At 43.5% G+C, this 23072-nt stretch overlaps 1 protein-coding gene across 24 annotated transcripts in view; it reads right to left on the reverse strand.

Moving 5' to 3' along the window:
• KIF1A (kinesin family member 1A) overlaps positions 1 to 23072 on the reverse strand; it is a 158995-nt gene that overhangs the window by 11238 nt on the left and 124685 nt on the right. For 13 of the 24 annotated variants that reach the window (XM_007669276.3, XM_007669269.3, XM_001513735.4 and 10 more), the window contains 6 exons: positions 7084 to 7198; positions 4871 to 5004; positions 4278 to 4339; positions 2998 to 3143; positions 1666 to 1863; positions 1285 to 1362 (listed from right to left, as the gene is read on the reverse strand). In XM_007669276.3, coding sequence (XP_007667466.1) covers positions 1285 to 1362; positions 1666 to 1863; positions 2998 to 3143; positions 4278 to 4339; positions 4871 to 5004; positions 7084 to 7198 — 733 coding nt within the window. Of the gene's footprint in view, positions 1 to 1284; positions 1363 to 1665; positions 1864 to 2997; positions 3144 to 4277; positions 4340 to 4870; positions 5005 to 7083; positions 7199 to 9446; positions 9471 to 23072 lie in introns of all 24 variants that reach the window. The other 11 variants (XM_007669296.3, XM_007669283.3, XM_016228024.3 and 8 more) reach the window with 1 other exon arrangement.

Below are 23072 nucleotides of genomic sequence, written 5' to 3' on the forward strand. Positions count from 1 at the left end.
GAAGCCCAAGCAGACGAAACTGACCCTGAGATAGGGTGGGTGGTGGAAAGAGAAAATTTATTTTCCATACCTCTTCTGCAATTTCTAGTACGACTAGCAGACAGGTAACATAATACATTGTCAGTAGCCCACTGTGCAAAATCTTCCGCTACAAAAAATTCATTTTTATAGAAGCCTCAAAATCTCTAAACAGTTATTCCACAGGTAATTTGGCTTTAAAACATTGGTTCCAACAGGTAAGTATCAAAGAGCAATACAATTTGCTTTAATTGGGCCTCGGAGAGTTTGACCAGCTGCATCTCAATATGGACACTGGAATGCAAAGGTGTATCTTTGCATACATTTTGCTACTGCGAGTCGTTTTATCTCATTATTTAATATAAATAGGCTAACGCTCTTAATGTCAAAGATCTATTCTGTTTTCGGTTTTTGGGTGTTTTTGCTTTAGGTAAATGCCCATCAAGCAGCAAAAGAACTATGAATTCTATCAGTCCAGTTACTGTTGCTCTTCCTGGATAGTCTCTAAGGATTTTTTTTGCTTAGATCGTCAATTATACTTCATATTATTTTTCTTTACTTGTCTGAGACACCTTCACTTGTCCTAGGTTCAACGTCCAATTCTTTTTCCGCAATTTAAACTCAGTCCTTGAAGAATCAGCAGAGGGAACAAAAAAGCAGAATAGGGTAATCTCTCCACCATTCTATACTTGAGAGTTTTATACCCTGACCTTTCATCAGTGAGTTACAGGACACTTTAAAATCAGTTTTAATCATTTTATTTGTTCAAAAAATGCTATAAATATTTAAGGCAAGAATCCCTTCACCGCAGATTCTCTGACATCTCTATTTTCTTAGGTCGACACTGCCAGTGTGCAATTACACAGAGATTAGCCGGAAGAAATGGGCGATAATGATTAGCTGTTCCCTTAATAATGAAGTTGACCACGGGGTGCAATCGCTATGGAGATTTCTAGTTATTAAATTTGGGTTCTTCTGTCCTACTCCTGCTTCCGAAAGAAAATGGAAGACACAATGACCCTTCGGTATGGTGATAATGAACTATTCAGGGATTAGTTCATTCTTCATCAAATGCAAAGGACCTCCCTTTTTAAAATCACCTCATTTTTTTTTCCCTTTTCGCCTTCAGTCAATTTGGTATTTGGGATTTTTTCTTTTTCAGGTTTTGAAAAGGAAAAAAAAGAGCCCCATGGGTGCATCGGGCAGCTTTTCTGCTGTGATGCTCATGGTCTCTCCAGGGACGGGAAGCAGTAGGGATGGTCGTACCTTGCTCTCGCTGACACTGACACAGACATGGCTGTGGCTGTACTCTCTGTTGAAGGTATGCGTGAGGAGGCGTAAGCACTTGAAAGAAAGAAAAACAGAGTTAAGTTGGAGAGCTAGAAGTCTTCCTGGGAGCACCACGCAGGCATAAATGCTCCTTGTTTTAAACAAGGGGGACGGAGGGGTGGGCCACTGTCTCTGATTGTTCAAATTAAATATAACCTTAAAATATTGTAAGCTTTACCAGCTGGAGCATCAGTCTATAGAGCTTAAAAGAGGGGAATAATTTAGGAGACACAAGAATGAGCGAAGAATGATCTGGAGGGGAAACTCGAGCCACCGGCCCCCGAAAGAGGAAGGTACTGCTGCGATCCTTTGCGATACCTTGGCGGCCAGCTCTTTCTGTCTCTCGCTGGGAGTCTCCGGAGAAGTCCGATTCTCCGGGGCGTCTGGTGAAGAGACGCAGGACGGGCTGTGGGACTCCGAATCTTCGCTTGAACACGGGGACAGCGTCTCCTGGCCGGATCTCTGCGTGGTCTCCAGCTTCTCACGCAAGAGGAGGTAATGTCTGGTTTTTTCAACCTAAAAAATGAGTCATCCTCGTCATTTGTTATAGAGAGAACACCTCTCTCTCAGAAAACATTAGTTGGGGAATCCAAATAACCCTGCGAAGGAAGTAGGTGGTATATATCTTTCCCTTTTCACAGATGGAAAAAACAGAGGAAGAATAAAATGACTTGTCCGAGGTCATGCTGCAATCAGCTCTGACCCCTAAGCTTATTTTGGAATCCACAGCTCCTGCTACCTGGCATGGTACATGGGGATCAAGTTCTCATTTTGAAGAAGGGGACAAAAAAGAGGTGGGCATTTAAGAGAAGGAGCAGTGCCCGAGAGTGGCTGCGAACACTTGAAGACAGGGATTGGATCTATTAACCTTTCGAACTTTCCCGAGTGCTGATTACAGTGTTCTGCCCAGAGTAAACACTCAATAAATGCTATTGATCGACTGATCGGGAATCAGAGTGGTATAGCGCAAAGAGCGCAGGCCTGGGGGGGGGTCAGACGATCTGGGTTCGAATCCTGATTCTGCCATTCGCCTGCTGGGTAGCCTTAGGCAAATCACTCTATTGCTCTGTGCTTTGGGTTCCTCATCTGTGCCCCCTTGCCCTCCTCCCATCTACGGCAGTAGAGAGGAAAGATTATACCCCTAAAGACTCTCTCCCATCCCATAAAGTCCCTGTCATAACGGCTACTGAAAGGCAGATAGGTCTAGTAGAAAGAGCATGGATCTGGGTAACGGACCATATGTGAAATTCTTTTTCACAGAAAGCTTAAAATGTGCAGTTAACGTTGGGACCGACAGACAACCCCAGTACTGCTCGGGGAAGCCAGAGGTACATTTTTTTTCTTCTTTTTGTTACAAATTCAACTTAAGGTCATTCATTTTTCGGTCGTTTGTCTTCCCCTCAGATTGGAAATCCTCAAGGGCAGTTACAGAGTCAAATTCACTTCAAGTAGCTTTCCTAGCTTATAGTGCCATGATTTGCACCCTTCTAGTAGAATGCTTGGCACAGAGTGAGTGCCCAAGACATTACTCAGTGACGGATTTACCACTTTTGCTTGAGAGATTTCTGGATTTTTACTGTTGCCATATCAGAAGACTCTGTTAGACATTTCACAGTAGCCCCCAACAGAGGTTGTGAAGACGGTATCTACCTCCTGAAGAAGGCTGAGTTTCTCAAGCTCCCACTGGTGATCCAAGATGAGGCTGTCACTGCGGGGTCTCCAACCAGCCAGATTCTCTTCACCCCGAACATAAGCGACCGACGTGTCCAGCACCCGCCTGCGTCTTCTCTGCATCCCTGGCGTGGAGAAACCCAGTCCAGAGATCACCGACCTTTCTTTAGAACCGCCCATCGACTAGTCTATAAAGAGTAGCCTGAGGAGATGCTTCATCTTAGACTGTGAACCCGTAATTGGGCGGGGACCGTCTCCATCTGTCGCCGAATTGTCCATTCCAAGCGCTTAGTACAGTGCTCTGCACATAGTAAGCGCTCAATAAATACTATCGAATGAACGAATCTCAATGGTTCACTGCCCAGGCCTGGTACGAGGAAGGGTTCTTCTTCAGGAAGTGACAAAATAGGGACAAGCAAGATGGCGCTCCCTTGTCCTTGCCTAAGGAGGTTGTTGCTACTGAACTTCAAATTGAGCAATGACAGGAAACCAGTTTTAACATGGTTTTAGGAACTAGTTCCTCTTTCCCCTTCCCCTCCCCAGTATCCAGTATATACCCCAGATACAGTATAACTGAAGACCAGGTCACTTTTTCCTGACCTGGAGTAGGGCCTAATCATCCTGTCAGCTCCTTGCAGCTCTGTTCTATCTAGAGATTGGCTCAAAATAGGCTTCTCCATATCAAGATGGGCTGCAGAGACCCCTCTATGACCTGGGACTGGATTTTTCCGGATCCCTTCTCTGGAATCAGAGCACAGAAGACTCGGGACCTATGGTAGATCAGAATCCACTCAAATGCCTAATCATCCTAGCTAGCAAATAGATGGTTAGGAGGCCGGGATACAGTCATCCTTTTAGGGTAGGAGGGAACCACTGGGGCATAATTTCAATGCATTAATGCTTCGCTACACTAAATAGTATCCCTGCACACTGGGAAAAGCTAATGGGCTATTCTTACTATCAGGAAATGACCTAGTCCCTAGGAGAACCTGACACATTCTTCTCTCATTCCTCAAATTATCCCTGTGAGATAGCAGTACTTGCCCCAAATTATCTCTACTTTAGGCGTGGGTGAACCAAGTCACCAACCTGCCCCAGGTGGATTGTTGTTGCTAATTTGAAGCAGGAAAGAATGTCTTGACAAAGAGAACGTCTGAGTAACTGGCCCCTTTTAGTTTTCTGACTTTTATAAGCGAAATTAATGCTGAAGAATCTGGGATTAGGATTGTCCTGGAAAACAACCAGGAAAAACAACTCACCTGGACTACCGGCATCAGCCACACGGCACAGGCTGAGCTCATACACCCCAGTCACTCGATTACTGCAAGTGAAGAAGAAACGAAGGTGTTATAACAGCTGGGGCAAAAAGAAGCAACGTTGGGAGTCCATGGGGCAGGGACTGTTTCAATTCTTGGCCCCAATTATTACTCACCACACTCCCGCGCTCAGAACAGTGACTCGCACTTTTTTACTCAGTACACATTAAGCCAAAAGATCAACCCTGAGAAAGTTTGAGATCCCTATTGAAATCTTTCTCCTCATTCAAGTTGGAGACCTGGGTGATTGAGGGTAAAGATGAAAAGGGTGACTAAGAATCCTAAAGGAATTCAAGGAAGGTGATGGAGGTTCATCTGCCAATAGCTTTATTGGCGAGCTGGGCCTTAGAAGAATAAATTGGGGCCAGTGTTCTTTCGCGTGAGTCTCAGGGGCTTCCTGATGATGTACTAATCTGGTTTAGGCCCAGCTCCTGCTATTGCTTTTCAATCAACCACACAGTGCTCTGTACACAGTAAGTGCTCAATAAATACGACTGAATGAATTCTTTCTTTCACTGAAAACAGAGAGATTCTACCTCTCAGAAGCTCGCAGGCTCCCACTGCCAAAGAGGTTGCGAATGGAGCGGGAAGCTGGTAATTTGGCATCTCTGGAGTAGAACACCATGCAGAAATCTTTGGTGATCACAGCCGGCTGTGTGCAATTCTCCATCTGACACAAAGGGAGAAGGAGGGAGAGAGAGAGGCAAGGAGAGAGAACAACCATTAGGGTCCTTCCCTTAGAGAAACAGCATGCTATGGAATGAGCAAGGGCCAGGGAGGCAGGGGATCTGTGTTCTAATCCTGACTCGGCCACTTCTCTGCTGTGTGACCTTAGGCAAGTCACTTCACATTTCTGCGCTTTAGTCTCCTCATCTGTAAAATGAGGATTCAATTCCTGTACTCTCTACCCCTTAGACTGGGAGGCAAATATGGCACAGGGACTGCATCCAACCTGATTGTCTTCTATTTGCCCCAGTGCTTAGTACAGCACTTAATCATGTTGGTATTTGTTAAGCCCTTACTATGTGATAAGCACGGTTCTAAGCACTGAGGTAGATATGAGCTAAACAGGTTAGACAGTCCCTGTCCCACATGGGGCTCGCAGTCTTAATGCCCATGAGCATGAGGTAACTGAGGCACAGAGAAGTTAAGTGACGGAGCCGGGATGAGAACACAGGTCCTTCTGATTCCCAGGCCTGTGCTCTATCCATTAAACCATGCTGCTTCTTACTTAATAGTAAGCATTTAACAATGGCCATTATTATTATTTCAACAAGAAATGTTCCTCTTGTTGAGAGTCAAAAATGACTCTCTTTAACAGGGCCCTTGGTTTCTGGGATTAGTTTGTATGCATTCTATTCTCCCCATTTCAGACAGCTTCAGATGAACTTTTTTATTTTACTGTTATCCCAAAAGACCCAAGTCCCTTCCATATTCTGGCCTGGCAGTGGCAAAAAGGTAGTCTTGGAGAAAATAGACAGTGATATTTTTTAAAAGAGCAATGTCTTTTAAGGATTTAATGCCCATCAACACAAACCTTTACTCATTGCAGCTTTATTGTTTCTGCTCAGAATTTATGTCTCCTCTGCTATGCTTGCAAAGCGGGTGTATTTTAGGAATAATTGTAAGGCCAGGGGTGATCCACCCTGGGCTTGAGCAGATCCACGAGAAGGAAGTACGTTTCTGGAGAGGAATCACCTCATGGAAGCTTTTAGGGGAATTTTTTTTTAAAATTACAGATCACTTAAAATCATTTTAAAGCTGTAACGCCTAGAGCTAAAACAGAAATGCTACACCTAAATGCTCACGTAAGCTTCACCCTAAAAAGAGTGAACTCTCACGCTCAACGCAAGAGATAATCAAGTCCTGGGACCCAAGCCTCACAGTGCACCCTTCCTGCCTGAACAATTAGGGCAAGGGTTACTATTCATTCGATAGTATTTATTGAGCGCTTACTATGTGCAGAGCACTGTACTAAGCGCTTGGAATGGACAAGTCGGCAACAGATAGAGACAGTCCCTGCCCTTTGACGGGCTTACAGTTACTAACTCTACTGAGGTTTGCTGACTTGGGTCATCTATTCGAATGTTATCAGAAGCTTAGCTCCTTCCTCCTTTTTTCCCAGTGTGTGGCCATACAGACTATGAAAGCCTAAATTGTGAGTCCCTTATAATAATAATGTTGGTATTTATTAAGCGCTTACTATATGTCAAGCACTGTTCTAAGCACTTGGGTAGATACAGGGTAATCAGGTTGTCCCACGCGGGACTCACGGTCTTAATCCCCATTTTCCAGATGAGGTAACTGAGGCACAGAGAAGTTAAGTGACTTGTCCAAAGTCACACTGCTGACTCCTAAGCCCGTGCTCTTTCCACTGAGCCACGCTGCTTCTCTGCCAACATATATCCTGCCAACATTTTTGGCAATTCTGGCAATTCAGTTGATCCATCGTGATTTACTGATTCAACATCAGTACACTGCCTTGAGTCTTTTGGGTTAACATTAGTGAAATCCTAGTTTTCTTGTGCCTGGAAAGATCATGAAGAACAAACAAAGATTTATGGGTGTCAGGATTGAGTTATAATTTGGGGACATTACAAAAAGCATCTTTCCAAGAACCCAGGGCCTGAGCTGCGTAGAAAATTGAAATTAGAATTGGTCAACACCCTTTAAAAGGTATTCGTGTTTCAGGCTTCACACCACCGATGTCTTTTATATAAATGCAGTGGAAATCAGTGAAGATTCTTGCCTCAACATAAACGGAGAGCGTCATGTAGATCTTCTCTCTGTAGGGGGTGACCCGGTTCAGAAGGAGGGAATTGTGCATCGAACTGTCCCACGCTGCTTCGAACTGGTAAAATGCCCTGAAAGGAAGCAGAGACCAAGGTGAAAACAAACCACAAGCAGAGTCAAACCTGCAGTCATGGGGAAGAGAACATGCACACACACACACCCCCACACGCACACACAAGCACACACAAGCGCACACATTTACAGACACGTAGGTGACGAACAGATACAGCCACTTTGGAGTCCAAGATATCAGAAAGCTTCAGAGACGTGAAGCTCCAGGGAACTTTTATCCAGCTCAGCTGGCATAAAATTAGACTGTTTTAGTGTGATCAGAAATCCAGAATGGATATTTCTGTGATTTGAAATCTAGGGGCGAAATTTGTAAAAAATATTACCGATCACTTAAAATCATTTTAAACCCGTAATGCCCAGGGCTAAAACAGAAATGCTACAAGAGAGAAAGATTCAGTGATGGAAAGAAATGAAAGTCAGAGAATGGAGGTTGGGAACTGGAGGAAGAGAAAGAGGATGACGGAGAGGGAGAGAGAGGAAAAAAAGAAGTTTTTAAGGAATGAAAAGAAAAAGGACACATCACATGATTTCCTGAGTTTAGAAAACAGTAGCACTTCTTTTTCTGTAGATAGAAAATATTGTTTGCTTCAGTTTTGCTAATTTACTCCAGGGCCACATCTCCTCAGTCAGACATTGAACTACAAACATCATCCCTTCCATCAATAGGAAGAGCTAGCTTCTGGATGAGGATGTTCAGAATGGAAACCAGCAAGGAAACTACATACATAATCATTTCCTTTATCCCCCAATCTAGGAGTTTCTCTTTTTTCCTTTTTCGAGGCAAGGATTTACAGGCTGGCAAGCTAAATGAAGCAGTCACAAAATTCCTCTTCTTGTATTTAATTCTATGTCGAAGTCTGAACTCCAAGCTCAGTACCGACTGACACAGGGCTTTCCTGTGAAGGGAGCTCTAAAGCTCTGTAGATGTCAGGAATTTAACTCTTATATTCATTCATCCATTTGGGGGCCTTTTGTTAGCCACTTGGAAAATTTCAAATGAAACAGGTTGGGATGATTTGCAGAGCATAAATTGGAATACTAAAATGCAGGTGTTTTCTTGTGAAGCAGTGTCATCTCTATTTTTTTCAAGATAAGGAAATGATAATTACTGAAATCGTGAAACGGCTCACAGGCATTCTTGTTCGATGCCCGGCTGATCCTTTGAGGTACTCCCCTTCGGGAGCAATACTCCCATGATAACAGAAATGATCTGGTCAAAATCATTTTTAATGGACTTTTTTGGGTGCGAGAGGGCATTTGGGAGAGAGGCTTAATTTATGGATAAACAGCAACAGTAAAAATTTCCCAACTCCTGCTCGTCTGCGGCCCTTCAGTGTCAAGTGCTCGGTACAGTGCTCCGCACACGGTACGCGCTCAATAAATACCACTGACTGTTTAGGAGCCATTTGCAATTAAAGCACTTGACTCAAGGTTAATCAGAAGGAGGATTGGACTTCTTCAGTGCTCGCAATACGTTTTCAGTTTTTAAAAATATGGTATTTGTCAAGCACTTACTATGTGTGATAGATACAAGCTAATCAGGTCGGACACAGTCCATGTCCCACAAGGGGCTCACAGTCTGAGTCCCCATTTCCCAGATGTGGTAACTGAGGCATAGAGAGTGACCTGTCCAAGGTCACACAGCAGACAAGTGGTGGAGCAGAGATTAGAACCCGGGCCTGTGGTCAATCCACTAGGTCAGGCTGCTTCCCTGTCAGTTAAGTTAATCTCCTCAAGCTTCTTCCCAATTTCCATCTGAGCATCCTCAAGAAGACACGGATGGAAGACATTTCAACACGTACATTCCACCACCACCATCACACAGTTCAAACTATGTCAAAACCTCTTTAGAAAGAACCCGGACTGTTTCTGAGCATGTCCTTGCTGGGTGAGAGCTAACTCTCAGCTTCCAGGTTAGGTTCTTCTTAAAGCAGGTTTGGTCATGTTTGTGCAGAGACAATTACTAGACGTCATTATCCCGTTCTAGACACCTCAGTATAATAGCGGGAGGCATTTAGTCTTAAACACGTCAGGGGACATCAAAACGAAACAAATGACCAAGACCAGGACCACCGTCAGACACGAATCACTAGAAGACAGAGAGTTCCAAAGGAGAGGATATAAGGAAAGTGGGGCTGTCAGAAAAGAGGAGCAAAAGGAGGAGGAACAAGATTGGAGGAGAGAGGAAATCAAAGAAGCGGAAGGTAACAGACCAAGCAAGTGCGGAAGAGAAAAGTGAGGTTATACCTAGTGTCATTTCCGAATGAAATGCTATAAGTGGAAGGCAGCCCAGGACACACATACATACACACACAAAAAAAATTAAAATGTCAGAAAGCACTCTTCATATGGTGGTCAGTGAGAAGCTAACTAACACGTTACGGAGTGGGCCACGTGGAGCAGTGTCGCCATATCCAATCACTAGTTTACTGCTGCTGCAGAACATGGAAGGGAATGAGGGGATGTCTCTCCTTCCTGGGGAACCAGGGGCAGTGAAATGAGCACAGGATGGCAGCCGCATGCTAAGACAGGTCTACAAAGATTCTGGAGCATTTTTTTTGAAAACAATTTCAGGCGGAAAATTCCCTCTGGGGGCCTAAATCTGCACGGGTCAAACCAGCTACTAAGTACTAGCCTAAAAGTAGCAGAGGTTACCCCGTATTGACAAGATTAGTGTTTGGAGAGCCTCATCCCGCTGGCTTTGCCCGAAAGCCCATCCTAGACCCGTCCTAGACCTCTAAACTGTATGCTTATTGTGGACAGCGAACGTACCTACCACCTCTGCTAGATTGTACTCTCTCAGGCACCTAGGACAGTGCTCTGCACACAGCAGGTGCTCAATAAACATGATTTATTGGCTGATCCTACCCTAGACTTCTGGGGACCCCTCAGAGTTTGGATGGGCTGGCCATGGAGTGAGTACCTCTGTTCAGAGCCATGGACATATCTGGGCATCAGCTACTAACCAGGCAGCTATTAATCCCAGGTCCATAAGCAGCCATGCACAAGGACATATCGTCCTACAGAAAAACAGCAATAATAGCAACAGTAACTCCGTCAGAATAATTTCAACCACTCGACAGAGATTCCAGTAGCGAGTCCTCCTATCAATAGCCGGGTAACAAGAGGCTGGTTTCATTAGGGAGGTTAAAAATGTGGATTCTACTAATTCTTCTCCCGCTAGCGGTAGGTTTGCCCCATGCAGACCCTCTCAAAGACCACCTCACTTTATGACAGAGGAAGAGTTGTGTTCACATTCACTTTAACCATAGACGTCCGCTTTACGACACAACGGCACTCAGAACTGTAGCCCTGTCTTGGACGGTCATTTCACTTTCCATGCTAAATAGTTCCAGGCTTTGCCATCTGGTCCTCACGTAAGGGCGGGCGAAGTTTTCGCAGGAGCTCAGAAAGAGAAATGACACAGCAGTGATTTCTGTTGACACAGCGAGACGATGCTTTATATCCGATCTACATTGCTCACTCCAGGACCCTCCGATCAGTAGAAAACACGTCAGTGACAGACAAGCAGACTCCGGAATGCAAAAGACCCAGGGCTTGATGTGGTTAGAAACTCCGAAAGTGCTGGGAAGCAGTGTGGTCGTGAATTGAAGGAGAGAGAAAGGGGAGGACTATTTTCACAAGGCAGATGAGATCGGGGCAGATCTGCCCCTGCGGATTCCCGTCCGCCAAGCCGGCCCGAGATTTTTTGCTGCCTCGTGTGGGATGACTTTGGGGTACCTCATTCAACCTGGGCCGTGGTCAGAAATGCACCAACTACAGGTGAGAGTGAGGTAAGGATGGAAGGGGAGAGGAAAACTCATCCACAGGGACAGACGTGGCAAGCGTCTCAGATCTCTGTCTTGTGGTCCCTGAAAATATGTAGCCCCTAAGCAGTGATCATTTGGAATGGCTGTGTGGTCAGTTTCAGTCGGCCTTCCTCTTCAGTCAACGTGAACGGCTAATTGTCTTTGTCGACGACATGAATCTCTCCACAATAGCACTCAACCTAACCTCCACCGCTGAAAAGAAGGGGAACCCGATTTCCATGACCACTCGAAATGATGGCCTCCTTACAAAAACTAAGTCAATTTTTTTTCTCCATTAAAAAGGATTTCATACTGCTTATTTGAGCCAAACTCAACTTGCCCATATGATTCCTAAGTCCTTTCTATTTAAGGTCTTGATTTAGCAGGAAGTTCTGCTGGTGACAGAGCTAAATTTGGTGATAGTTTGGAGATACAAGTAAGTGAACCCTAATTATCTTTGAGGCAACTAGAGCAAGGGGGCTCAGGACCAGAAAGAGCCATGCCTGAGTTGTCGCAATATATTCATGTAAATATGGTTGCTCAATTTTATTCATTTTGACGGTGCTGCAGATATTTTTCTATTTGTCTCTCCCCTTAGAGTGTAAGCCCCAGCACAGATTCCTAAAGTAACTAATTTCCTGTGCTTGTGGCCTGCTCCTGTAATGTTTTCTTTTGTTTACTTTGAGCCTTCCACTTTCAAATTTCAGGTGTCCTGGTCTTGAGGTGGTATTAGGAGAACAACAGTGCTGCATTTGCCTTGTCCATGTCCTTCATCTTTTAGTAGGCTTCCATCATCTTCCTTCTCAATTGTTGTCTTTCTAAACTGAAGAGCCTTAAACACACTCCCGAAACTTTCGATGCTGTACATTCCGGTCTGAATGCTAGAATAAGATCAGAAAACTGAGCTGAGGACACTTGGCCATGGTCTAAAGACTATTAGTTGAATACAAGGAAGGGAAAAATGGATTCAGAAGGTGCTACTATGGAAAGCCACACGTCAACACTTGGTGACCAGCGTCACAGTGGCACCATAATTGAATCTTCTGCAACCAAACATGCAAATGCCATGGAATAATTCCTTTTCACGACCTTGGAACCAAATGGGGGAAAAAAAAGATCTGCTGTGATCTGTTCCAGTTTAATTGCTATTAGATTATCATATTATCATTTTATATTTAAAGAAGAACAAAATGTGCTAGGAACAATAGGGAACACCATACTCATTTAGCAAACTACCCAAGAGATTTATGGGATTTATATATTTTTCCAAATGGAATTCTTGCCTATCCAGATATTTGCAGTTTTCAAACATCCTTCAACCAAAAGGCTTGGGCATCTACCTGGCTCCTCCTTGAACACCTTTCACTTGGGAAGCAGCCTGGTCTACTGGATAAAACAGGGGCCTGGGAGTCAGAAGACCTAGGGTCAAGTCCCTGCTCTGTCACCTGTCTGCTGTGTGACTTGGGCAAGTCACTCAACTTCTCCGTCCCTCAGTTACCCCGCCTATAAAATGGGTAATGAGACTGTGAGCTCAATGTGGGACTTGGATTGTGTCCAACCTGATTAGGTTGTATCTATTCCAGAGCTTAGTACAGTGTCTGGCACATAGTAAGCATTTAACAAAAACCACAGAAAGCCCTGAAAAACGTCACATTACATTTAAACTTCCATCTTGTTTGTTGTACTGACGGAGTCATCATTACGTACGCTTTACTACGCAATAAACTGTTCTGGTTTTTAAAGAATCAAAACAGACTAGAGACTCCATAGTTAATGTGACTTACATACATCTTCTTTACTTCATTCTTTTAGGACTGGCAGAATTGGATCAGGTATTCCAAGATCCAGGAGTGTCATGTTAATTAAAGCCACGTTCACCCTGGCCAAGTTGTGAACAACGTTTCTCAGCCTAGCACAGCTTGTACAGAAGCATCTATATTTCGCTAGCGTTACAGTCAAAACTTCGCATAAAATTTGACCATTGACAGAACAGGTCAGAGGGGAAAAGTGCAAATAGAGTATTCTGGTTTAGAAACTCAGGTGGAAGGGGAGTGGAGTCAGATCCCAGGAACCCTAAGAGTTTCGCTTTACAAAGGGGAAGAAAATAACTCTCGACCAAGGTCGAATCTTGAAGCTGAATACGACTTCTCAGTTGGGAAGCATTTCTTTTTGATTTCCTCCTAATGAGGTTGTCAGGCTGCTTACTTCTGTTATTCACTTTCCCTTGGAAACAAAGTAAAAGAGAGCCCATCTTGAGACTCAAAAGGGGACTGACTCAACCAAAGTAATAATAATAATAATGTTGGTATTTGTTAAGCGCTTACTATGTGCAGAGCACAGTTCTAAGCGCTGGGATAGATACGGGGTAATCAGGTTGTCCCACATGGGGTTCGCAGTCAATCCCCATTTTCCAGATGAGGTAACTGAGGCCCAGAGAAGTGTAGTGACTTGCCCACAGTCACACAGCTGCCAAGGGGCAGAGCCGGGATTCGAACCCATGACCTCTGACTCCCAAGCCCGGACTCTTTCCACTGAGCCATGCTGCTTCTCAGTAGTGACTGACTCAACAAAACTCTCACGAGCATTTGGCTCTGGGTTTCACTGCAGCTATACAGAGGAAAGAGAAGGCCCAGAAAACAAGTTCTCCCTCACACGAGGACTTTCTTCACTCTACATCAACTCGCCAAGGACTATGAAGTAGGCTGGTCAAGAAAAAATAAAATAAAATTGTTCCCTCTAGTCGCTAAACTCCCTGTGGGCAGCGATCATGTCTACCTACTCTTCCAAATACTCGGTACAGTGGTCCGCATTCAGTAAGCACTCAATAAATAAAATTGATTGAGTGATCTGTACCATTCGAGTTCTGCCTGTTGTATTCACTGACTTTTAGGTCTTTCCAAGCCAGTTATCCTCCCTGGGGTTCAAAAAATATACTCGTTTTTACGGTATCTTTTAAATGCTTACTCTGTGTCATGCATCGTTCTAAATACTAGGGTAGATACGAGAAAGGTTGGATACAGTCCATGTCCCACATGGGGCTTACGGTCTTAATCCCCATTTTATAGATGAGGTAACCGAGGCACAGAGAAGTTAAGTGACTTGCCCAAGGTCACACAGCAGATAAGTGAAATCTAGATGCTTCTGGCTCCCAGGCCTGTGCCTTATCCAGTAGATAATCCTGCTCTTTGCAAACCTCCTCTTCGTTTTCTGATTTTTCTTTCCATGCCACCTGTCCGGAACTTCTCCCTGCTGGTATTGAAATGAGAATGGGGAGGGAGACAAGGAAAGTCATTTGAAATGACAACTAGGTGGATTCCCCTGTAGCTCAAGCAGGGCTGCTGCAGCGGTTGCAAGGAAATGGATGTTATTCATTCATTGATTGGATCGTATTATTGAGCGCTTACTCTGTGCAGAGCCCTGTGCTAAGCGCTGGGGAAGTACAGTTCAGCAACAGCCATGGTTTGTGTTTCCCCTGTGCCTTTTACTGGCTTTCTCTCCAACCCTGTGTGGTTGATCTTGTTTAGTGGGAAGGCAGCAGGAAGAGGGAGAGGCTGCCGGGGTCCACTGAAATAAAATGAAATGGTGGTATTTGTTAAGCGCTTACTATGTGCAAAGCACTGTTCTAAGCGCTGGGGGATACAAGGTGATCAGGTTGTCCCATGTGGGGCTCACGGTTTTAATCCTCATTTTATAGATGAAGTAACTGAGGCACAAAGAAGTGAAGTGACTTACCCAAAGTCACACAGCTGGCAAGTGGCAGCTCTGGGATTAGAACCCACAACCTCTGCCTCCCAATCCAGGGCTCTTTCCAGTGAGCCATGGAAACTCAACAGGGTGTGGACAAGAGGATTTCATTTAGCCTGACTGGAAAAGCTTGAGTCCTGTAGGATCCACAGGGCACCTGGGTCTTGAGCAGAATCCTGAACAGAAATCTAATGTGAGAAATCAAAATCCCCAGGACAAAACTTCTGCATCACAGCCTAAACTGATGATTTGCAGCCAATGTCAAAACACACAGGGCAGAATTTACTATTTGCCCATCCCCTTTAAGTCAGAATAAAAAGGGAGCTGAGCAGGGCTGCAACATTAAGAAACACGTGAGTTCAGGATCTTCCTGGAAATGAAAATCGGTTTTCCATGGAGACTTGGCCTCTGTGATTAATAGAAGCTGTTACGTTGGTCCCAAAATCTGCATGAATGACAACTGCTCCCTGGTGTCCTGGTGGCTGTGAGTTGCCCCTCTGCCTCTTTTACCAAGTTGTTTGGGCACTGAGGATTTCCTTCAGACCATCCAAACTAGCAGCAGAGAGAGGAGATAGGGATGGGGACCAGAAAAGCCAAACTGGTCTCTCCCACATAGGCAGACATGTTGACATCGACATTCCTGGAGAGGGTTGGGAGGCAGGATTAGTGATATTTAATGCAGCAAATGTTGTCTCAGTGAGCAATATGTGAACTTCGGTAATCTTAACTAGTATCTAATTATAGATGTGCCATGGAGAGATTTGTGCCAAATAATTTTTCTCTGGAAAATTCCTTTCCAAATTATGCCTGCCCTAGACAGACAAGGCTATTAATCCAGGTCAGTACAAATTCAATGTAAAAATGTTTTTTTTTTTCACTTTTAAAATCAAAACTTTTATGTTGGCTTCACTTACTTGTAAAATTCAATGCTGTTAATACTTTGAATAGGCAAAGTCGTAGAGGCAGACCTAGACTTTTCATTGGATAATTTCAAATCTATTTATTTTACTTTGCAGTATAAAAAAAAAATTAAAACCCCAGAACTGCCAACCTTTCTGTGGCTGCAACCGTTTAGGATAGTAGAGTGTATCGTGTACTTGGAGATAATCTTGCCTGTAACAAATCGAAATGTACCCCAGCGAACTGAATTTAGCCTGGAGCACAAATCAATCATAGGTGCAACTATTGATCCATGAGTTCTCTCCTACCAGTGATCATTGATACGTAGACTATGGCCAGACAGTTGTGTGTATAAAGCCAGGGGCTGTGTGTATAAAGCCAGGGGTATACAAAATATATGGATGTGTGTACATGCATATGTGAAGATATAGTCATGTTACATCAGGAAGTCGTACAGGACGGGATTGCGTAAAGTAGCCTTTTTGTCACTATTTTGGGCCAATTTCCCTGTACTGGCATTCTGAGGATATCAATATTACAAAGTCAAGAGCAAAGCCCCACAACCTTTAAGCCATTTTCATTATATTCTTAAAATACCCTTTATGGTCCACCATCGCCTTACTCCAAAAACCCCAAGGCTCCCAAATAACAACAAAAGTTTCTAATTATTGGTTACAAGGCTCTGTCTTTCTTATTCACTCTCTTTTCCCACTACCCTCTAGCCCACGCTCGTCACTCCTCCCAAACAATCTTCCTAACTGCCCTTTGCTATTGACTCTCCCATCTCTGACCCATTACGGCCCCTTGCCCCTTTAGTTTTGTCAAACAGAGTCTCTCCCCTCTCTCAAATCCTTTTAAAAAACCCCACTTCTCCCAGGACACATTTCTTAATTAATCCCTCTACCTTCCTGGTCATGTCTTCCCATCAGTCACCTTGTTCATCTGTTCCTCTGCTTGTTAATTTTTTGTTCACTATGTTTTCCATTTGGATCTATTTTCTTTTTCCTATTGCATATGAAGAAATTTGTATCCGTCTACTCTCACTCCCCCATCCCCGTTATACTACAAGATCCTTGAGATCGGGGATTAAGTCTTTTACTTCTTTTGAATGTCCCCCAAATGTCTCATACAATCCTCTGCACAGAGTAAGTACTCGTATACTGTGGATGATGAAGATGAAGGTTACATTGGAAAGTAATGAAGTCTTAATGATCAATGTTTACAAGGAGTCCTGAATCCTATTCCTGTTAAAATATTGGCTTGGTTTCCTGGAAATGGTGATTTGACCGTTATTCAATCAGTGGTATTTATTGAGCATTTACTGTGTACAGAACATCCTACTTACCGCTTGGGAGAGTACAACACAACAGAGTTGGGAAACACGTTCCCTGCCCGCAAGGAGCTTACAGTCTAGAGGAGCTAAAGTCGGGGACGTCCAAGAGCCGAGGGGACCCGAGTTGACCACCCACCTGCTCTGAAATCTCAAGGACTTTCATTGTGAATTCCGTGAGTTTGTCCTTTGAGGAGAACGTGGAGAAAGGGAAAACTCTCCAGGACAGAGTATTAGGACTTGGAGTTTCCAAACGACTGTTATCTACCAACTGCATCAGAGATTCAGGTACAGTACTCATTTAATAATGAAGGCACTTGTTAAGCGCTTACTATGTGCAAAGCACTGTTCTAAGCACTGGTGAGGACCCAAGGTGATCAGGTTGTCCCAGGCGGGGCTCACAGTCTTCTTCCCCATTTTACAGATGAGGTAACTGAGGCACAGAGAACTGAAGTGACTTGCCCAAAGTCACTCAGCTGCCAAGCGGTGGAGCTGGGATTTGAACCCATGATCTCTGGCTCCCCAGCCCGTACTCTTTCCACTGATCCACGCTGCTTCTCATTTCTCCTGGGCATGGTACCAGAGTGCTAAAAACTGGTGTCTCTCTCTCTCTCTCAGCAACGGGACAACGTGTTAACAAGATGCTTGAGAGCAGAAATGGGGAGCTGGGAAACATGGAAAATTTGAAAAGCAGAAGATCTGCTATATCTGCCCACCTCCACTCCCACGCCAATCTAGGACTCCCTACCGGTTTGACTAATGGCTCACTCCTGGCCCACTCAGTACTCAGTCCAGGGCTAAAAGGTGATATCCATAACTTATTTATTTATATGAATTCATTTGCATTTCTATTTTCATTTATTTATTTATAATAATGTCCGCCTCTCCCTCTCTGTAAGCTCGTTGTAAGTAGGGAACATGACTAACTACTCTCTTGTACTGTATTCTCCCAAGCGCTTAGTTTGGTGCTCTGCACACAGTAAGCACTCAATAAATACCATTGACTGATTGATTGATGGATAGATTTTTCCCAATTGAGCACTCACTAAGGGTATTTGAGGACTGGGAGAGTTCAACAGATAAATGAGATACAAGAGAAACGTTCCCTGCCCACAAGGAGTTTACACTCTAATGACGGAAATCTTTACAAATTGAGTAACCAGAATAGTCATCGTACGATTGATTATGCTTATATACCAAGATCTGCTGAAGAAAGAAATAATAATAATAATAATAATAATGGTATTTGTTAAGCGCTTACTATTTGCCAAGCACTGTTCTAAGCACCAGGGGAGATACAAGGTAATCGGGTTGTCCCACATGGGGCTCACCGTCTTAATCCCCATTTTACAGATGAGATAACTGAGGCAAAAAGAAGTTAAGTGGCTTGCCAAGGTCACCCAGCAGACAAGTGGCCGAGCGGGGATTAGAACCCACGTCCTCTGATTCCCAAGCCCGGGCTCTTACCACTAAGCCACGCCGCTTAGAAATGGCTGCTGGGTCGATGCAATTTGGGTGTTGAGAGTTCATCAGGGCAGGCTTGTTGGAGGAGACTGGATTTTAGGATGGCCTTGAACTTGGGGAGAGCTGTGGTCCGGAGGATTAGGAGGAGAAGGATGCCAGGTCAGGGAGAATACTGTGAGGAGGGACACGGTAGGTGCTGGGCCTCTGGTACCAGCACTGAAACCCAGTAATCCTCTAACACTGTCCCCCAACGATGGAAAGACGGCAGTGACTTCAATTAGAGTAAAATACAAACCAAATTCCTAACTGCCATCAACATCCTAACTTCCCCAGATACTTTGATGAGAAGCTCAGCAGAGTGAGGGCTGAGAACGAGAGAATCCCAAATCAGGGAAAAAATATTCACCGATACTCCTGCCTGCTAAAACGGGCTGCTTTCTGTAGCTTTCGCAAAGGTGACGGAACCGATGCAACCTGAATTACCAATCCAGCAGGACACGTGAGTAAGTGCAAGCGCCGGCAGATTGGCAGTCACTCACCCTCTCCAACGTCAGACCGAAAGGCTCATTCTTTTCAAAGCGAGGGGATGGCAGAGAGCTCTCCTTTAGCTACGCAAAAATTTAAGAGTTCTTCCAGAGCCGTGAGTCTAAGCGTCTATTCCCTTATTCTTCAGGCCCCATTTGGTTTACAGGACTCAAGTTTTCTGCAAGTTTATGAAAGATGAGCAGCATCTCAACTCTCCACGTTGGGTGCTCTGAGCCCTGGGAGCACTGGTAAATTCAGACAAGCGCACGCTCTTGCTCTTTAGCAACAGACTAAAGACATCCATTCAAAGGTTGATGGAAGGCCTCATTCTAAACATCAACTAGAGAAGCAGCGTTGTCTAGTGGTTAGAGGATGGGTCTGGGGGGGTGGGAGGGGCGGGTGGTCAGAGGACCTGGGTTTTAATCCCAGATCTACCAATTTCTTGCAGTGTGATTTGAGAAAGTCACTGAACTTCTCTGTACCTCAGTTTCCTCAACTGTAAAAGAGGGATTAAATGCCTAATCTCCCTTCAACTGAGACTGCAAGCCCAATTGAGACAGGGACTGTGTCCAACCTGATTAACCTGTATCTGCCCCAGCAATTAGTGCGTGATACATAGTAAACGCTTTACAGATACCATAAAAATAATAACTAGGAGTACTCTTCCCTTTCTTCAATATTGAACACCTGATTTTTTGTGTCTGGCTTTTCCTTTATACTTGCTTTTCTATTCCAAAAACCCACTGGCTTCGAGATCAGATAATACCCTACAGTGCTTGTCCTGCAGTGAACAGAAGCTCTTTACCATCAGCTTTAAGGCACTCAATCTGCTCTCCCTCTCCTATCTAACCTCACTCCTCTCCCACTACAACCTAGCCAGCACACTTAACTCCTCTAATCCCAATTTACACATTACCTCCATTTTATCTCTCTCTCCACAAATCCTTAGCTCACGCTCTCCCTCCGACCTGGAACCCCTTTCCCCTACATATCTCACAGGTCACCACTGTCCCCATCTTTAAATCCCTACTTAAATTGTATCTCCTCCTCCTTCCCTAACTTCTCATTTCCGCCCCTTTTTTCCTCTTTTCTATATTGCCTATGTCTTTGGGTCTGTATCCCGTGAGAACTTTGATACTCATCCCACCTCCAGTCCCGCAACACATATCCTTATTCTCCTCTCCATCCTCTATCTATAATTTATCATAATGTCTGTCTTCCCTAATAGATTGTAAACTCCTAAAGAGCAAGAATCATGTTTATTCCTAAATTTATTATACTGGGGTCTCTCTAGCATTTAGTACAGTGCTCTGCGATCGATAAATACTAATGACTGATTGATGACCCTCTTTCATCTTACTCCACAACTGAAAGACCTGTGGATTTTCAAAATTTTCAAAAACTCAATTAATTAACAATCAGGTATTGACAAGATATTTCTCTGACAGTGTCAAAAACTGAAGTGCATTCATTAATAAAAGTGATCACCAAAAAGTGGTGTAGGTGATTGTACGGCGCTGCTTCATCGTAAAGATTAAAGTGATTATGGTTACATGAAGAGATCAGTAGTTGAATGGGCCAATTCTTGGCAACATTGACATTTATGGGTTTTAATTCTGGCTCCTCCACTTGCCTGCTGTGGGGCCTTGAGCAAGTCATTTCACTTTTCTGTGACTCAGTTACCTTCTCTGTAAAATGAGGACTAAGACTGTGAACCCTCTGTGGGACAAGGACTTTGTCCAATCTGATTTGCTTGTATCCACTCCAGGACTTGGTACAGTTCCTGGCAAGTGCTTAACAAATATCATTATTATTATTATTATTAGCAACAATAATAATAATGATAAATTAGTGGATGCATTGTATTAGTTTTATTGTTAATGGTTATAGAGGCTCTGACAAAATAAATATGAGGTGGGGCTCCAGTGATTTGGATATGTATGTTATGAGCAGCTCACCTAAATCAGATTCCACTGCTTTTGATCAACCTGGGGGTCTTATTGTTAAAATATTTCAGTGAACACTTCTGTACTGGACAAGAATATTTTTGGAAAAAAAAATTTCCTAAATTCCTGAACTCCTTTCCAGTCTGTCAAAATATAATTGTATTTATTCATTTATTTAGGGAGCAGTGCAGCCTAAAAAAACAGCCTATGAGTCTAAGAGTTGGAAGATCTGGGTTCCAATCGCAGCTTCACCACTTACTGGCTGTGTGACTTTGGGAAAGCAACTTAACTTCTCTGTGCCTCAGTTTCCTTATTGTAAAATTGGGAATTTAATTCCTCTTCTCCCTCCTACTTAGACTGTGAGTCCCATGAGGGCCAGGGACTATGTCTGATCTGACTAATATGTATCTACCCCAGTGCTTAAAACAGTGCTTGATGCATAGTAAGCACTTAACAAATATCATCATAATCAATTAGTAATAATAAAGATAATAATAATGATAATATATTTACAAAATATCATGCCTTTAAGAATTTCTTATTGAGGGGAGTTATTTCTAAAGACACCAAGATTGAGGCATAAGATTTTAACTCAGCACCTCTACTTTAGAAAATTCACTAAGAAAAGTAGGCTACCCCGTAGCACAGTACTAACATCTCTGGAGTTGGCGATCCCAGAAAAATACCCTTGGGACAGGGGACTTATCTTAATGATTTGGCTAATATCCTAATCTGAAAATTAATCTGGGTTACCTTCTTGTCCTGTATCACTACATGAAGGAAAATTAAGCCATGAGCTATTAACTGACCGGTTTAAAATCTACTCTAAAGCTGTTGTCTTCATTTTCTTTCCTGAATTCTTAAGGAACATTATCGGGAAACCTTATTGATCAGGTTGCATCCATCAATTCAAATTCTGACCTCAACAATGCTTGTGGATTCTAAGACAATGGACATTCCAATTTATTACTGAATCCAGAATATGGCTCATAGTTAATGGGAGTGCAAATGTGTGTTCTAAGGAGCCCTTGGAGCTCACACGAATTCCACAGCCCCAAAAATTATCAACAGAAAAGGAAGGTGCCATTTCAACAGGCCTCAACGTATAAGGGTTCTCAATGACACCTTTTCTGCCAATGAGCAATAAAGATTCTGTTTATCTCCTCTTATCACCTTTCCTTTCATTGAACATTCAATAGTAGAGCTTTACTGCTGTCACTTTGGATGAATTATTAAGCAGATTATACAGTTCAATGAATCATTTTCTTCCAAGTAATTGTAATGATCAGTGAGGCAAAAGAAAAGGACAGATGTCAGGACTGTTCATAATTTTACAGGAAAATTAGAGATGTAAAGGGAAGGACTTTTCCGCTGTTCCTCATGTCAAACCATTGATACTTCCTTTGATGGGAGCGCTTAGTACAGTGCTCTGCACTCAGTAAGCGCTCAATAAATACCAACGATGATGATGGGAGACAGCCTAATTTCAATGACTTGCTGTAGGGCCAGTTCATCTTAATAACGTGGCATAATAGTGCAAAATCTTGCATTTCTAGAAAAATAAATTGCATCCCATGAAACATCCCGAAGAACGGAGGGAGAAGGCAAAGAATTGTTAATTTTTTTAAATTTCCTGAGTCAAATGCCTTCTTGGTTAAATATGCCTACAGGGATTTATTTAGTTACCAACAATGAAGCACCAATAATACAAGTGGGTAAGAGAAAAAACAGATGCAACTGGATACGATAAAGTCACATGATATCAGTATGCATTAAATATCCTGAGCAGAGGCTTTTCAAGCTTCTCTTCAGCACCTGGACTCAAGATTTAGAAGAGTTTCCCTCAAAAGTAAAAGCCTTCTTCCTGGCTCTACTGAGTTCACCAATGATGATTTTAGTTGGTGGAAAAATCCAATTTGGGAATGAGCCGTAGCCTCATTTCATTTTACAGCTATGACTCGGTAACAGCATGGGACTACCACTTGCCTAGAGTGTTTGTTTTGCGTTAGAAACCCAGGGCAATCATCCGTTCTCCACCCCACCCCAGGGCCTCATAAAACTGCAATTTGCTCAGGGACAAACAAGTTGTGATTAACAGCCTTTAGCTGTAGAAGCTAGATGTCCTGAATTCTTGTATGGGGGTCTGGGTCTTTTT

The sequence above is a fragment of the Ornithorhynchus anatinus genome, chromosome 7, assembly GCF_004115215.2.
Source record: "Ornithorhynchus anatinus isolate Pmale09 chromosome 7, mOrnAna1.pri.v4, whole genome shotgun sequence".
Lineage (NCBI taxonomy): Eukaryota > Metazoa > Chordata > Mammalia > Monotremata > Ornithorhynchidae > Ornithorhynchus > Ornithorhynchus anatinus.